This window comes from Centropristis striata, chromosome 2 (genome assembly GCF_030273125.1).
Source record: "Centropristis striata isolate RG_2023a ecotype Rhode Island chromosome 2, C.striata_1.0, whole genome shotgun sequence".
Classification (NCBI taxonomy): domain Eukaryota; kingdom Metazoa; phylum Chordata; class Actinopteri; order Perciformes; family Serranidae; genus Centropristis; species Centropristis striata.
The window spans coordinates 30,590,665-30,609,021 of NC_081518.1; the positions used below are offsets into that span (position 1 = coordinate 30,590,665).

An 18,357-nucleotide genomic window follows, 5' to 3' on the forward strand; every position below is an offset into this window, starting at 1 on the left:
GGCACAGTAAAGGCAGAAGTTTTTGGTAGAAAAGGAAATAAACCTCAAAGTCCTTGGTTGCTTTTCATCTAAAAGACAAAAAGTTCAAAATGAAATACATGGTTGGCCATAAAGTTGGAATAATTTTGTTTTTCAGACACAATCATGTCTAAAGTGAGAAAAGTATGTCCATGTACTAAATGTCACATACTAAAATGCAGAATTCTGTGTGAGTAGATCAAAATATGTATTTTAAAATGACCGTTCAAACAGTTTCTGACACACGTTCTTCCTCTTAGTACTGGATTTAAACCAGAGGGAAGATCCATGCAGAAATCCACATAAGCCTGACATGTGAAGGGTGAATTTGACATGTAAAATGTACCTATCTCATTGAAATATTACAAATGCTGAATTCAGTTGTGACTGTCAAGCCACCAGCGTTTGCATTATTGTGCACAATGTGGAAGGGACAGCCAAGAATGTAGATGGATGGGTTTTGGTCCAGCATCCTGAACTTAATGTAATTCCTGATTCCCCTATTGTCACTATTGTCCACAGCAGGGGCCACATCATTGGCCCATGGGATATTGTGCACTTCCAGCACCTCATTCATTTTGTTCAATAAAGCCTCTGCAGTGCAGGAACTGGTCCCTGAGGTCAGGCCCCTGTCAATAAACAACTGAATCACACCTTGTGAGGTCTGCAGTTTATCGGTCAGATTCATCTTTTCTCTTCTTGTGGTGACAGAAATGTATCCAACACTTGTCTTCAATCCCACATGCCACTTCTTGCATTTATTGCTCATAGGTTCTAAGATTAGTAAATTGATTTATTAATTGTGCATAGACCTCACTCAGCATTCATGGTCAGCATAAACAAAAACAGCTACAACTATATTTTGTCACTACCCTATCTATCAAATATGGGAGCAACACATTTATTTATGATGGCTGTTATTCTTCTGGCCTGAGGAATGTTTTTGCTTTATGCTAGAATGAGGGAAATTGTTCTTTCTTGAACAATGGGTCAGTAGAAATGTTGTGCTGCACTATTTCTGTGGCCATTCTGTGAGGCTGCCCGTCTTTCTTTCTTTCTTTCTTCCTTTCTTTTGCTCGCAAACGTTACAAGAAAACAGAAAAAAACAGCTGGCTTGAGATGTTGGCTATTTTACTTGTGAGATGTCTGGTGGAGGTACCTTGAGCAAGTTACCTACAAGGTCTTATCTCCATTTTCCACATATCTCATTCTATCCTCTGACAATGTTCTCTTCTTGTTGCCTCTGTCCCTGTCTTCTTCCGCCCTGTTTTCTAATGCTAGCCCCATTCTCTTTCTTTCACTTATTGAAATATTTCAGTAAACACATCTGGAATAACAAAGGTGATAAGTCTTTGTTATAAAAAGACATAGTAGCTAGTAGGGCTGGGTATTGCCACAGATTTTTAAAATCTATCCACTTCCGATTCACAAGTTCCCCATTCGATTTGATTCCCGATTTGAGTTTATCCGATATCAATTTGATTGAATATATTTCAGTTACAATACCAATTTCTATTTTATATGAAATACATTTTCAGAGACTTAATGCTGTAAATTGTACAAGGAACCCTCTGCATTATTAAAATATTATTATTATATTAATATTTTGTACATATAAGAATAGTATTCAGAGATTTATGGTATCCAAAATGCAACCAGACATCTGCCTTCAGTTGTGGTCTCAGATGAACGTCTCTTGACCAGGGCTTGCTTTAACCAAATATTCTGAGGGCCGTCCATCATTTTGACAGATGAGAAAACTGGGGTGATCTACCAAAATTAAAGTAATTCACACTCCTGTCTAGCAGGTGGCGTGTGTATATTAATTATCCCTGGTGTAGGCATTATTTGATTTCACAAGCAAAACCTTATTGTCCTGCTGGCTTCAGCTAACGGCTCTGAGCGCTAGTTAATGTTCGCTCCAATCGCCGGAGCCCTGTTGGAACACACAGTTCTGACTATCAGTAGCTTCACAGTGTAACATTACTGTGGGCTCTCTGTCTGAGCAGCTGGAGCAGCAGTGCTAATAAACAGCTGAAACTGCAGCAACCTACCGTTAGCTAGTAGCATACAACAGCTAAATGTCACGTCAGCTGAGTGTTTTAAAAGCACAGTAAGTATGATGGAAAGTACAACCACCACAGTCTCTGTTCACATCGGGAGAGTGGGAGCGAGAAATTGATGAAGTAGTGATCAGAGACATGAAGTGGGGTTACAGAGGGATTGGTGGTAGAGCATCTCCTGGTGAAGATGAGATCAAGGTGGTTGCCAACTTTGTGAGTAGGTGGTGAGGGAGTGAGCAGAAGAGCGAAGGAGGAGAGTAGAAGTAATAAGTCTGCTGACTTCTTGAGCTGGATGTTGAAGTCGCCGAGAAGAACAAGTGGTGGGCCATCTTCAGGGAAGTTTGAAAGGAGGACGTCAAGCTCCTCCAGAAATTTGAGAACAAGAGAGAACAACAGTGGTTATTGGTGAGGGAGAAGTTATGGTTACAGCATGGAATTCGAAGAACCGTGGGGAAAAGTGTAGCAGTGACATAACAGCAGCATAACAGTTGATGAGAAGACCTGTTCCTCCAACCCTAACAGTGGGTCTTGGTGTGTGAGAAAAGGAGAAGGCAGCAGAAAGAGCTGCAGTAGTGGAAGAGTTGGTTGGTGTTAACCAACCAAAGCCAGAGATGAACTCAGTCTTACGGAATGCAGACTGGCAGTTCCAGAGTCCACCCTTGACAAGGTGCTGAGTATGTTTTGAGCGAGCGGGCTGCACAAGGTTTCGATAAGTACGATGACTTGAGTGTGGTCTGAAGTATCTACGAGTTGACACTCGAACCGGAATTGAGTAAGTCGTCATGGTCAAGGGAAAGAGGAAGAAAGATGGTACCAAGAGCAAAGCCACCAGCAGCCCCTTTGGGGCAAGGTTGAATCCACAAAATGAAAATGCACTGGAATCTTTTACACCAAAAGCCTAGGAGCAAACAAAAACATTTACATTACCAGAAACAAGTAGCAAGGTTAAATCCACAAAGTTAAAAGTGCATTTTAATTGATGAATTAATTTTTTAATTGAACTACATAGTATAACCGCTTTCATTCTCCTCTTCATCTAATGTGAGACATCTAACGTTAGCTAGTGAGCTGTTCACATATCTTAAGCTAGCTTAACCTTACCCTGTACTTTTCAGAGTATTTATTCAAAACAAATATATTGTTTTTTACACCATGGCTTTCTCAATGAATAAATGCATTATTGATAGCTGTCCTAGTGACCCTCCTTGCTTTACGCCAGATTAGTTGTTAGTGTTGTTGGCTTGTTTGAACTTGCTTGAACCACACCAGAAAATTTAGCCTTCAGGGCTTTCTGCCTGCCTCCTGCCAGAACAGCTTTTCCATCAACACGGAGATAAGCATTGCACACCAATCAGAGATTAATTTAAAGACTATTAGAGAGAATCACTGTGATGTTTTTATAGAATCTGGGGTTATAGTACCTAACCAATGTAGCAACCATTACTATACCAGTAAATACTCTGTGATATGTTTGCCTGTACATTTTTGTTACTGTTGCAGTGTTTTAGGCAGTGGGAATGGTTTGGGTAGTGTGTAAGCATGGGACTGAAGAAGAATGCTTGTGTCACACCTTAACATGAATACTGGCTTGTTTGCCATTGTTATGTGGTCTCTTAAACTTCCTCCAATGTCCCCTTATTTGGTTTGGCTGAATAGGGTAAGGGTTAGGGTGCTGTGGCTTCAGGTTTTTCATGCTCATAGCATGTGTTTCTTTTACATTTAATAGAAGCTGCTTCCAAATTTTCAGCAATAACAGACTGGCAGATGTAGTCAAGTATGTGTGCCCTTGTCTTCTTTTCTGAAAATGGACAAGAACTAACATGTAACATAATATGTACCAGCCCCAGAGAGGCTACGGTGTACATGCCATATAGGTAAATATCTGATAAATGAGAATGTCTAATAATACATAGAAACATTAGGTATTGCAATAAGAGTTGTGTGTTGCAGTGTGTTACAAGCAATTTGTGATACTGATACTACAGACCCCCAGGCAGTTGTTTTCATTGTGATGGTTCCTCATGAGATTTTATTAATTAAAATTATCCGTCAAAGGAAATGTGGAGATTATTAGACTGTGGCCCACTGTAGTGCAGATTGAAGTGACTGTGAAGTTTTCTCTTTGGTCAGGGCTTCATTAGAAGGTGAGGAAGGTGTTCTTGTGGAAATGTCAGTGCCATTTGTGCTCTCTGAGGAAAATACTAACTACCTCATAAATCTGTTCTGTGATAATACTTAGCCACAGCTGTATTGTACAGTCATGATATCACACTTCTCACATGGCAGCTTGATCACAAATAAAAAGAACATGGTCATTTTGTGGATATAACTGGGGAACAGCTCGTAATTTAACACAACGGTTGAGCAGGCAAGGCGTCTATCAGTATCAATGGCGACAGCTGTTTCCTGTACATGGTGAAGAGTGGTGGGTGCATGCTACAGTTTATCTGTTTATTTCTACCCTTTCTTAGTTTAGAGAGCCTTCCACAGTGTACATCCAGTCTGCAAGGGTGCTGGGCTACAAGGGGATGAAATGGGATTAGGTTTTGGGAACCAAATTGTTTCCATGGAAACAAAATTTATTACCCATGTCACCCAAAGTATTATCCTGAAAGGTTCTTAACAATACTGATTTTGGCAATTTATGCAGGATACGTGCATGGGCTGCACCTTTATGTAGTATAATAGATGTATGATATAGTGCAGCGCAGTTCCCAACATGAGCTGCAAACACAGATAATATTTCTGCGAAACCCTCAACAGACAATGCTCACACTCTGAGTGGCAAAAAACATTCTTTGTCTTACCTTTGCAGATTAGGCCCCTGATCTATAGCCTCTGTCTGGAAAGAAAACATTTCTTGTTGGAAGGTCACAGAGCCTAATTGGGATGTCCTGATCCCGATAAAAGTATTTTAATACTATTATTTGCAGCAGTATTTGCAAGCAACTCATAGTAAATTTGATGATTTGAGTGATTTAAATTAATTAATCACTCTTTAAAGTTATGCTGTAATTTGACAGCAGTGTTGCAGAGATCTGCTTCCCCTGCACAATGTCTCTGAAAGTCTCTGAATTTGTGTCTCACTAAGTTTATGAGGTCCTCTTTCAGTCTGTGGGTTTTGTTATGTAAGAGGGAAGGGGGTTTTAGCAGTGCCCAAGTATCCATTGTTTTATAATCTGTAATATACCCATGACATACTTCAGATTTTCCAGAAGTTTGCTCTTTAATGTGACAGCCATGGAAAAATACAATATACAAAATTCAAGTAGAAACTAGGCAGTCTTGAAAATTGGCTCTGAATTCAGCAGTGTCAACCCTAAGAAAGTAACTCACATGACTAATTCAAAATACATCTCTCTGTTCCTCTCCCAGGTTCTCCTGCCCTAGCTTGTGAGCACTCAGGCAGCCCACAGCAGGAGGAGCCCGGCACGATGAGGAGGAACGACAACTACCTGCCAGTCCCTGGCGAAGAGAAGAACATGAATGTGGACTTTAAAGCCAGAAGCAGCGAGTCAATAGTAAGAAACTACATCATTATCGTTCTGCTGCTATGGGTTATTGTGCCTGAAAAATGACAGGACAGTGGATAGTGACTGTCTATCAATAATGTTTGAAAGTTAATTTTTATGGAGATAATCAATCTTCATGTTATAGTGAATTATTTTTATGGTTGATTTTTCTAGGGTTTTAGAGAAGACTGGCCTTTCTTTCATGAGTGCTAAGATTTTTTTTTAAATAATACGGCAAAAAGAAACGTAAAAAAATGCATGTTTTAATACTGATGTTGTTGAAAGTACCTTAAAATGTGGTTTGGTATAAAGTGCCTGCAATAGCTGTCAAAATACTTTATAATTTAGTAATGTGAGGGAGTTTGAGACTTGTTCACATGGCTGTACCCTGTGGCGGACTGTGGCGGATCAAGCTTTTCTTATGCAGATCTTCAAAATGCACATCAAAATTTGTTGATGGAAACATGGCTTATAACTGGTTCCTGTATGTATCGACAGGTGCCCTGTTTCACTCACTTTGACAGTCAGTAAGTTCATTTACCACTTTCCTTTAAGGAGACTTGCTGACGACAGTGTTTCCACTGGTAACAACATGCCGAAATCTTATCTGCCAAAAGAGCAACAAAATAAAAATACCTATAGTTATTGGATGTTACTTCAGTTGTATGAGTAGGAGAAATGCAAGGAAAGGTAGAGGGAGTGAGACACCGCCTGGACTTGGGCTGGAGATGAACTGCTAAAGCGCAGTGACAATACAGACATTTCATACACAAGATGTACTGTATGTAACGCAGACCTGTCAATGCACATTTCACTGGCATTGGAATTGTTCATAGTCATGAGTCAGCTGCCACTATGTATACCACTGTTAGTGGTGAATCAATAAGTGAATGCCGTCTGCAGCGAAGATCTTACATTATAAACCAGAGAATTGTACAGCAACAGTTGGCTTTATGATCAAAGAAAGTTTTTGGATCAAATCTACATTTCTCTTCATATTTGCATGCTCCTTCTCTTTTCCACATGAGCACTTTGTCATTCTCTCTGACTAAATTTATTTCTGTTGCCAAAGCACCATTATAATTATGAAATACAGTGAATGAAAATAACCAAAAAATTAAGCAAATAGCAATATTATTTATTAAAATAAAAAACAGTAAGCTCCCTCTCTCTGTCTCTCTTTCTCCCCAGGGGACCACAATATGTTTTAACATTATTAAATGTAATAGGCTCTTATTACCAGATCGATTTTGTTATCATGAGCTATAATTAATTCACACATCCTATTCTACAAACTGTCACCAGATAACATTGTACTGCAGTAGACGGTTAATAGCAGCTTCCTTATGTAAGTTACTGTATAGATGGAACTCTCTCCAGGGGTCTGTTTGAATTTAGTGGGAAGTCTGCATCACAAAGAAGCTAATAATGCACTATTAGATATGACGATAAAGAGATAGACAATAAAGCAAATCTCTTTTCTTTTCAAAAATACTTACCACCTAGCATACCAGCAAAAAACATTAAAACACAAAATTAACCACCCCAACATTGCTCCCAAGGCAACCCTCTCATTCAGCAGGAAACACTGTTAGCAGTTAACATTATAAGGGTAAGATAGAACCAGAGGTCACACTGAGCTGCATATCTGAGAATGAGAGTCTAATGATACATAAAGTATATTACATGTACAGTATGTTACTTTTCATAGAATTAGCAGTCCATGAAAGTTCTACATAATATATGGCTCCCATGTGTGGAACAGGAGGTGATTAAGCTCCTAGCATGAGAAATACATGAATTTCCCTGCTTGGACTATTGGACTATCGGTCTATTGGACTATTCTTGTGAGAAGCAGTGGGAGGCTCCTAAGGAACATTTCAATTTAAATCTATTGTATGCGAGGGAAAAGTATTCATTAAAATCTTGTTGACACATACTGTGCACACAGTCAATGTGCTGATACAACATTTACACTCAACAATTTGTGTACCTGCTTACACAGCAACGCAGCAAACAATAAAAATTTAATGATTTCCTGAAGATAACTCCCATTTACAGCAATTGTATATGAAAGTCCATTGCATCAGCATTGTTCACTCTTGACAAAAGCTTTATTGTGCCTCTATTCACTCCTGACTGATAAGAGGTCAGGTGCGGATACAGGTACGCCAACATAGGCTGTACCGATAAAACCTCTGATTATTATCATGCTTTATGATTGAGGGCCACACTGGTGCTGGAAATAAGTGATTCTCTGTGGAAACAGGTAGGGTCTTAAGTATTGTAGCTGTGTATCACCACATCTGAACGTGTGAAAACATTTTGTATGAATGCATTCAAAAGTGTGATTGTGTAAAAAATATCTGAGCAAATATATAAAAATATATTTCTATCTGTAAAGAGATCTCTAGCTGCACATGAACAAAAAATATTTGGCACAAATAATTTCCAATGTGTGAGTGCATAAAGAAGATTTGTACAAAGGTTTGCAGTTACATTATCTATCTAAAAAGTCTTTCTAGGCCTAATGGCATGTGCAATGGAATGATGGACCTAAAAGTTGTAATTCCATGATTTGGCCAGTGGTCAAAATGTCACATTGATATTATAGCCTGGTGCTCATATTGGGGCTTGAACTTATACTTGTAGATTTTATTCAACACTGTAAATGTGAGATTTACAAATACTAATAATGATTCATGCAAATCTGTATAATTTGTTCACATAATGGCATGTACAGATACAGATCTCTGTATGAAAATTTAAGATATTTGTAAGCTGAAAAACAGCTACAATACTTTTGGCTCTATTTTGATCCCATAATGCTATGCAGTTCAAGTATATACTACTTTGCATAGTCGAGGTTTGCATGTGAAATGGACATTTTATGGAAATGTTGTTCATACACACAGCAGCCAGCGTCAACAAACAACCATTACTTTCAACAGTCTTTGGACGCATGTCTTGTATGTGTATATCTTTATTTCGTTCATGAAATTAATTTGATGATTCAATGTATTTTTGTACTATTTTCTGCTCTGTATAATAGTACAGGAGCCATCTGGGCTATAGCCAACACTATGGATTTTGTAGAGTTCCAAAATTGAGCTTGAGCAGCAGTGAAGAGACTGTGAAAAGTGCAGCACTTAAAGTGCCACTTGAATTGAAGGACATCCTTCCAGCTCAGCACCTCTCTTTAATCAGACAGCTTTTATGCTGTCATGACAACCAACATAAGAGAAATAATTAACAATGGAGAACAAAGGTCAATTTGAAAGTTCATTCATTTTTTTCTGCAAACAGCTGTCTGTTGTGCATGAAAAACGACACTATGAGAACAGAGAGAATGAACCAAACCAATCAGGTTTCAGCTGGACAGCTCAATAATGAACTGAAACTCACTATAGAGAGCAAACAAAATGGTAAACCTAGTATTAGCATCTCCATGTGGTCTATTTAGAATTCTCTTATGCGATTTTTGCATTGGATTTTGGATCATTGCAGAAATAAGCTCTGTGGCTTACATGTTTTGTTCAGCAGGATGATCTTCACAAATTAACACCACTTTTGAAGCGTATGTTTGAAGTGTTACTGCAGCCGACAAAAGTAAAAGGCTAACGTTATGCTATAGCGAACTACACCATGGTCGCATGACTTGAACATCAGAGCTGCCATCAGTCTCTGACAAGCTAACCAGCGGTTTTGACAAGCTAGTGAGTCCATAGCCTAATAAATTCTTTAGTAACATAATTTACAGTTTGCAAGACCACTGAAAAACACAACAAGAAGCTGCGAGGCAGACTAGTGAGAGAGTTGTTGTCCGTGTCCGGCGCAGTGTTGCCAACTTAGCAACTTTGTTGCTATATTTAGCGACTTTTCAGACCCCTCTAGTGACTATTTTTCAAAAAAGCGACAAATCTAGTGTCTTTTTCTGGTGTTACTGGAGACTTTTGGAGAGTCGTTCTTACTGTTCTTGGGCCCGTCCCAAAGCACTCACAAGTAGCCCAGTCCTCCCGCACAGTCTCTCCCAGCTGCAGTCAGAGCAGGAAATGTTAACCCCTCCGCGTCCAGTCTGCAAATTAATTGTGCATATGCGAAGTCACCGCCGGAGTATGTCTCTTTTGGGTCACTTTTGCCGGTCCTAAATCTGGATAAAGGAGGAGGGTTGGAATTGAGACAGACGACAGTGCATTTGCATTTCTAAACACATTTAGGGTCTTATTTAATCACTTTTTGTCTTTCCCACAACGTTATTCCTCTCTCCTACAGCGTCTATTACAATTACATGCACATGGTAAATTATGCAAATTAGACGATGACGCCATTTAGCAACTTCTAGCGACAGCCAATAGCTACTTTCCTTACTGAGGAGTTGGCAACACTGGTGATGATGTTTAATGTCCCAGACAGCCACTGTAGTCTCATTTCGCCACTTTTTAGCAACCGCATTTTAAGGACATGTAAAACTTCAAAATTCACAAGTGGGGGTAATAACTAACGTATTTTATGTCATACAACAAAATGTAAACATGTCTTAAGCATATGTTAGCCACAGACCTCATTTCAGGCATCTAACCAAAAACCCATTCAACATCCTCATTTAGTTTGAAAGTTTAGACAACATGGTGCTAAAATGGTAAATACTTCCGGGTTTAAGAACTCATTCCTGTGGCACCCTGTAAAGCTCCGTAAAGCTTAAGGGAGGTGCAGATTCAGATGATTCTTTGTTGGTCCATCACTAGAATTGCTACATTTCAAACTGTTGCATTGTTTTTAAGTTGCAATGGACATTTAATAGATATTCCAATGAAAAGTAAAGCTCTGGAATTTGTAGGTATTCCACAAAATTTTGCAATTTAAAATGTATGTTGCCTATCGGGCAGGTGGGTGGCCCAAATGAACCCAACTCCTTTAACCAGACAACCAGTATTATGTCAAGAAGTAGTGTTTTTTAAGCGTAACCCTGGTCTTTTTTCCAAACCTTAACCAATTGGTTTTGGTGTCTGAACCTTACCGTTTAACAGCAAATAACAATGTGATTAAAACAGCTACATGTGTTTAAAAAAAGCTTGTCATGTATGTTTCAAGTAACACATAAAAATCACACTGCAAATGTTTTCATAGAAAATCATATGAACCCATCCATGAGAATATGTTGATCAGGTGGACACAAATATGATCATGCTCCATCGTATCTGCTAACATGTTGCCCATATAAACTGTGGAAGCTGATAATACAAGCTGTTAATATGTCAATGTTTACATAATGACATTTATAAAGTCATAGCCTTTGAATTTAAGTTTGATATCTTTAAAAAAAGAAAATATAAGCACAAGAATACATAATTTGGTATCTTGAAAAAATAAGATAATTGAGATTGAAACATTTATAATGATAAAAAGAATTGTATTTCATCTGAAAATAAGATAATTAAGGCATGATCTTGGGGTGACAGAAAATATTTTATAACTAGGACAAATATTACTTACTGTAAATTGGGTCAAACAGAAAAGCAGCCAAGACCAATTTTCGTGCATATGAAATAGGGCTTCAGAGTGAATTTGCATAATTGATTATTATATGTGGTCACTGGTGCAAGGCACAAATTAAATTGTAAGAATTAGGCTTGGATTAAATTTTAGTCCCAAATGTACTTCTGCCTTTTAGCAAAAGCTTCTTTCTCTATTCCCTTAGTGAGGTGAAGTATTTTAAAGGGCTTTTCTCAATTGTCTAAGGTTTTATCTCCCATTGAGATATTCAACTAAAATGCCAGTGGAAATACTTTCTACTGAAGAAATAGTTACTTAGAAGATATTAAGGTGTGTGGATTGTCCAAGGTAACAGGGTCAAAGTAACAATTACAATTTATGGGCAGAATTGTACTGTAGTTGTTCCATTTATAAAATTAAGTGTTCTTTTATGTTTGAGCACAGCAAATCGAATTCCTTTTCCTCCATTGTGTTGTAGTGTACAGTTATCTCCAGATCTGACAAATTAAACCCAAAATATCTGTGTGGTTCGAGAAAATGTGTTATTTGGTGAAATTGCCTTTTAAGTTCCCATCGTCCTATGTCTATTTGCGCTTGGGAGATGTATGCCAGATTTACTGTGACGCTACAGGTTACTAAAGTTCAGATTGTGATTTGGATCCTTCAACACGTAAAACCTGAGTCTACCGTCAGTTCTGCTGCTGTGAAAAACATTATTGACTTGAAAACTGCTGGCTTGTCTCAGCCTCAAGCTTAATATGGCTCAGAAGTACATGTGTGCGCGTGAGTGTGTGTGTGTGTGTACATGCATCTGGCATGCGTGTGTGTGTGCAGATGCGTGCATATGTTTGTGTGTGGGTGGAAGTGTGCATGTGGGAGCCCAGAGGAGGGGAGAACATAATTTCCCGGTGGCTTAGTGAGAAAAGAGTTCCTATTGGTGAATGATGCATACACCACCACATCCTCATGCGCCCTCTGAGGAGTGACCTCTGACTTTTGCAGCTATGACTACTTCCTGTTGAGAGAGGACTAAAGATGAGTGTGTGTGTGTGTGTGTGTGTGTAGTGGGGATGAGGCAGGGGGCTATATTCAGCATATACACACACATTCACATGCAGCAGCCCCTCATGATACTTCTTATCTCTCACACACACACACACACACACACACACACTGCTCTGTAGAGTGGGTTGGTGTCTGGAAAGAGAAAATCTGCTCATTTTAGCGCAGTGCCTCCTGTGTCAATATTAGTCTCCAATTTCTTTGTTGATCTACGAGCATGAGGGCAATTCACCTTCATTCAGCCTGAGTTTATGACTCTTATTGACAGTGGACTGTTTGATCCTCTATATATATTGCCAAGTAATTGTCTCTTTATCAATATGTAAACATCAGTGTTGTAAATCAGATGCTTTTAGTGCTGCCATAAATTCCCATACAGTAGGTGTTATCTTCATATATTCTTTTGTACTACATAAACACTAAATCGTCACTTTATGAGGTACACCCAGCACAGTACTAGTACTGGGGCAGAATCTATTTTTATGTAGTCTGTTGGATTCATGTTAGTTGATGACAGATCCAAATAGATAAACAGAATCTTTAAAAGTCTATTGAAGCTTTGGGGGCAACAAGTAAATGTAGTTTCCTTATTGGGTCTGTATACTTCTGATGCCTTTGATAGATAATTTATAGTTTAAAGGCAACTAGAGGGCAGCAGAACAACCTGTAAACAAAGTAATGATATCAGTGTATAAAGAAGACTGTCCTTCCTACAAAACAACTCTTTGTGTTTGCACAGCAGCTTAAAATGCCGAATATGTCTGTTTGTAGTTAGATAGATAGATAGATAGATAGATAGATAGATAGATAGATAGATAGATAGATAGATAGATAGATAGATAGATAGATATACTTTATTTATCCCAAGCTGGGAAATTACAGACAAGCTGGGAAATTACAGTAGTGCCAAGGAAGAAGTGACATTATGGAGTATTAACAGCAAAGGGGGAAGTGAGGATATGGGCTTTAAAGAATGACAAGGTACACTTAGGGCAGGTCAGGGGGATGGTGCATGGGTTCGATCAAACACATGACTTGACCCAGGAGACAGGTGTTCCTTTCCTGTGTGAAACCAAAAGTCAACATTGTTATTTGGAGTTACATAACCTAACTTCCATGGGTAACTCTTTATGTCATGCTTTACGTCACTACATAACTACATCACTTCCATTAAAAACAGTACACCATCAGAACTCTGTGCTGGAAAATTTCCCTACCCATGTTTGCTGTGCATCTTTTTATTTGTGGTAATTTCTATGTCAAAACTAAGCCCCAAGTTGAGGTGAAACCTTCGGAGTCACTTATTCTTTCACTTTGCACATTATCCAAATAAAACTGCAACCAACCCGGATTAAGGCAGTAAGAAATCCAGCTGTCCCAATGAGATCACTTAGTGAAGCTTTAAATTATACAGCAACAGCAAAAAATGTTGGCATTATACATTTCTGCAAACCAGAGACGTTGATATCTGCAACATTTTTGCCAGCAAAAACAACTGTATGTATTTGGAAACCATAGATACGTTAATCTGTAGGGGTAGGTGGATGGGACTGACAAATAAGGACTTTATAGCAGGAGACTGGTGTTCACAGTCTGTTTATAGTTCTGTCCTGCAGTAGTGGTTTTGTGTCCAGACTGAAATATTTTGTGAAATATTTGACAAATGGCAATGAACTGTGGTGAAGATATTTAAGGTGCCTGAATGATGTATCCAACTGACTGAAGTGATCACCACTTCTAGTTTACTAGTATTAGCACCAGGTTTAGAGTGAAATGTTTCAACTGCTATTGGATAGATTGCCGTGACATTTGGACAGTCCTGTTCCCACCAGTATGACTAAGTTTGTAAATGTTATTGTGTTAGGTAAACTTGACCTTCAAAGCATCATCTCTATTTCTACATTAAGTCCTCATAACTGCTCAAAACAAACACATTTTAGATCTTTCAATTGGTTTACTTTATAATGGAGCTGCTAGCATGGCTGTAAACCCTTATTTAGTTTGTTTAGACACAAAATAACATGGTATGCTTTATGTAGCACAGTTTTCTTTTTTAGTTGTATGTGTTTATAAGCCCACAGTTGTTTATACTCTATTTTTATGTCACTGTTCTATTTTTACCAGTTGTGTCCTTGTGTGTTTGATGCCACAGTGACATAATTCCCCCCAAGCATCGTAAATTCTCATGTAATGTAATCGAAAGAAACTTTTATCTGTTAGCGTTTATATAGTGTGATAAACAGCTAGGCTTCTGTACTGTATGTCAACTTGCCGGGGGTCAGTTAAAGTAGCCGAGGATCTGCGTGTGTTTGACCGATGTGCGCCTCGTGGTTTGGCAGATGGCCTGCAGAAGTGTGTTACCATAACCTTGGCCAGCTCACACACAGCCACACTATCGCACACACACACACACACACACACACACACACACACACACACACACACACACACGCACACAGGGTCACAGGGTTACAAGTACAAATACCCTGGAGTTTAAGTCATCAAGTGGCAGGATACTCCACACAGCTGTAATCAGATGGATAAGGTCACACTATGTTGTTTTTTATTTAGAATCACACTTGATCACCTCAGAATAAATCCGGATAGTAAAAATTCAGCATTGTTCGCTGTGCTTCAGTGTGTTGCAGTATAGTGGTCATTTTTCAACACTGATGTTTTATTTAGGATGTTGTGGTCTAGTCCATAGAATTGTAGTCTAAATCCTGCTGATGCTGTTTGTAGTGTAAAAGCGGAAGAGTAAAGTACACTCTGTGCTCTGAGCCTGTTCTTCACATAGCATTTATAACCCCACATGCAGTATAGCAGCCACATAAGCAAACAAACAGAAAAAAAGTATCCTTATGTATTTAGTTAATGGACTAGGGCCAGAAATGCCTTGACACAAAGCAGAAGCCAAAATAATGCTATGTCCCACTGTTCCTCTACCTCTTCTTCATATGGTTTAATTAAAACTGTTAAATACCCACATTTGATCAGGACTGCAATAATTGTGTTTGTACCATCATAACATGGAGGTTCATTCTTGAAAACATCTGTATTACATTTTCTAAAGTCAAGGTTCACTTATTTTTAGCCTAGCATTACAAGACACATGTAATGTCACTAAAGTCTGAAACCTCTCATTTCATTTTAGGTTTTCAAGGGGCATTATCAATGAGCACAGATTAAATGCCTCAGAATAGAACTTTTTTTTAAAAATTGTTCCAATACTGAGCTAAGTGCTAAGTTTCGAGAGCAATTGCACAGCGTCAGTGTAATTTTATGCCCACTGAATTTGCTAGTTTTTGTCACTGACAAGCTTTAATTGTTACTAAACTGTGTTACCGTTGTCTGGCAACACTATGGAAAGGATCCAATGGAGAAATAAGAAGTTTTTCTTAACCTGTTGCTTGATCTGGTCTGTTTGTGTCTTTACAAGCCTGAAGTCTCATTCTGAAATCTGAATGAAATGAAATCTGGCAGCAACTGGTCCCACTAAACAACAGGCATACTTCCTCTGTGGCAGAGGGTCACAGCACCCGCAGGAACACCTCAGTCTGCTTTTTATTTTATAGGAGCTATTCATCCATATACTGTGGCTCAAATTATGGGCAGCAATTAAATTCAAATACCTTATCCACACTGTAAAATCACCCCGCATTTTTCTTTCCAACACTTTGTTACGTTTTTACTGTTGTCGTCTGGCAGAAAGACACTTCTCACAAGATTTAGGAACAAGACTTCTCCTCTCTTTTGGTGAAGTCCTTTCCATAATGTTGTCAGATATTTTTTAATTACAATCAGCGACAAAATAGAACATTACACTGACACTTTACAATAGACCTTGAAGCCCAGCGGCCGCACTCAATACTGAACTCATGTCTCCACTAGTCATTTAGACAGAAAATATGGGGAAAAGGATTCAGTTTGAAAAACAGCCTTTTCATCATTCAGAATCAAGTGGCAATCATCCCCATGTCTATTGATTCATATTGACGTGGTATATATTTAAAACAATTGAACTGAATGAATAGGTGTTTGAAATTGACCTAATGAAGATCCAGTATATATACTTAGTCTTCAACTATATACAGAGGGGAAATATATATTCCAATGAGAATCATAAGAAGTGGATAAGACACAACAAAGTTATTAAAAATAGACATGAAACACTACCAAAATAAATATTTAACTACCTGGGTTATGGGTTTCTTAGTCTCTCTAGGCGCAAAACATTACCAAGCAACCGGTGACATTTGTGCAGGGATACTGCCCAACAACATACTCTAGCGCTTTATAATCCACAGTGGTTTGAGGACAACCAGTTGGGAAAACACAAGATAAAACATAAATAGACAACACAAGATGTGCATCACTCTGTCGACACTACCAGCTACATCAAATAAATATTTCATGAAGTAGCAACAACAGGATTCAGAAGCACATGTTCTTTGTATGTTGCTTCTTGTTGGACAACATGTTGTGTACAATGAACAGTACAGTATGTTGTCTCTACAGACATTCTCCACCGAGTGTCTCTGGGGACAGTAAATGGTGTTAGATTGAAAGTGTGAATGTGTATGGGGCCCATGAGTGCATGAGATCAGTGGACCATCAGGTAAATATACTGCAGAAAATGAAAAGCATGAAGTCCTGTTACAGCATAAATGTTATTTACTTTCACTTCTGGTTATCAGTCTTCATCTTTTTTGTGCTCTCACAAACATGGGCGGGGATTGGTCACCTAGCTGGAGGTTGTTTTATGGCACAAACTGCCGTGACACATGATCATATCTGGCCCTAACTTTATGGGAAAATGTATTGTTTGGATTGGCTGAATATGATACAACCCAAATTCCAAAAAGGTTGGGACGCTGAGAAAAACGTAATTAAAACAAAATGTAATGACTAACAAAACTGTTACAAAAGCATACACTCGTTGTGATTTTGATGCATTCTGTTTTTATTTATGTTTTACACTAAGTCCAAACTTTTTTGGAATCCTGTTTGTAGAAATTTCTTTTCATGATTATTTGTATTAAAAGAGTGAACAGTATTTGAATATTTGATTATTATTTTTGACTAAATGTCAAAAGCAAAAAACTAAAATAAAAAATTTACAGAGCTGACTGTCCTTTTCAAATACATTTCCTCTATATCTGAATGTACACATTAAAAGCTATTAAAATACGTATGTCGTATGTACTTTACAAGATATTTATTTAATATCATTAGCTTGTCACCACAAATCACATATTGTTTTAATACTATACAATAATACTATATTATTTGCAAATATTACTACTAGTTCTTGATCTTGACCAGTCTTCTGAAAACAACGATACAGACTGAAGACCAAAACAAAAGTATAAGGTGTTCAGATGACTTGAGAAACAAGTTCTAAAAACGTTTAGTATGTGTCTTGTGGCTTTCCCAGGACAGCAGCTCACTAGCAGGTTTCCAGATAATGTTGTTTCCGCCGAGAAATGTCTGATAATACAGTCACCTCCAACTGTCTAAAGAGGCAGAGAGCAGCAGTGTGGGTAGAACGGTGTTACTTGCGTGTCACCTTGTGTGTGTGTGTGTGTGTGTGTGTGTATTCGAGGAAGTTGTGCATGATTCATAGGATTACACCTTTCCTTGGAAGGTGACTAGTGGCATAGAGAATGCCAAGAAAGATGTCACATGGCACTGATACATTTCTACACTGTAAACAATTGTCTTGTAAATTAACAGTAAAATACTGGCAGCAGGGTTGCCAGCATTCTACTGTTAATTTTACAGTTCCTCTACTGTTATTTACTTTACAGTATGGTACTGTGATAAAACCACATACTGAATTAAAGTAAAATCCTGCATTTCATTGATTTTTACAGTAGACTAAAACACAGTATAGTGCTGAAGCTAGTTGCAATATTGTTGCAGTATACAACGCAGTCATTTTTTGTAAATAGATGCTCTATTTATTACTGTCTGATAGCCAGTTACTACGAATTAAGCGCTGTCTTAAGCACTGCTTCTTACTGAAACAGCCATTAAAAATGTGGACAAGAAGAGACTTAGAAAATATCATATATATCATAAATTTTATGGGAAACGGCAAGTTACCTACAAATATTGCCCAGAATGCATTGTTTTCTACAGTAAATTACCCTTTTAATGGAAAACAGTATGTTACTGTCACAATTTGGCTGTTTTCTTACAGCAAT

The 18,357-nt window shown here is 38.2% G+C and overlaps 1 protein-coding gene across 1 annotated transcript in view; it reads left to right on the plus strand.

Annotated features, from left to right (window-relative positions):
* LOC131985473 (anoctamin-1-like) overlaps positions 1-18,357 on the plus strand; it is a 77,976-nt gene that overhangs the window by 7,920 nt on the left and 51,699 nt on the right. The window contains exon 2 of the mRNA XM_059350605.1: positions 5,457-5,602. Coding sequence (XP_059206588.1) covers positions 5,457-5,602 — 146 coding nt within the window. The remainder of the gene's footprint in view (positions 1-5,456; positions 5,603-18,357) is intronic.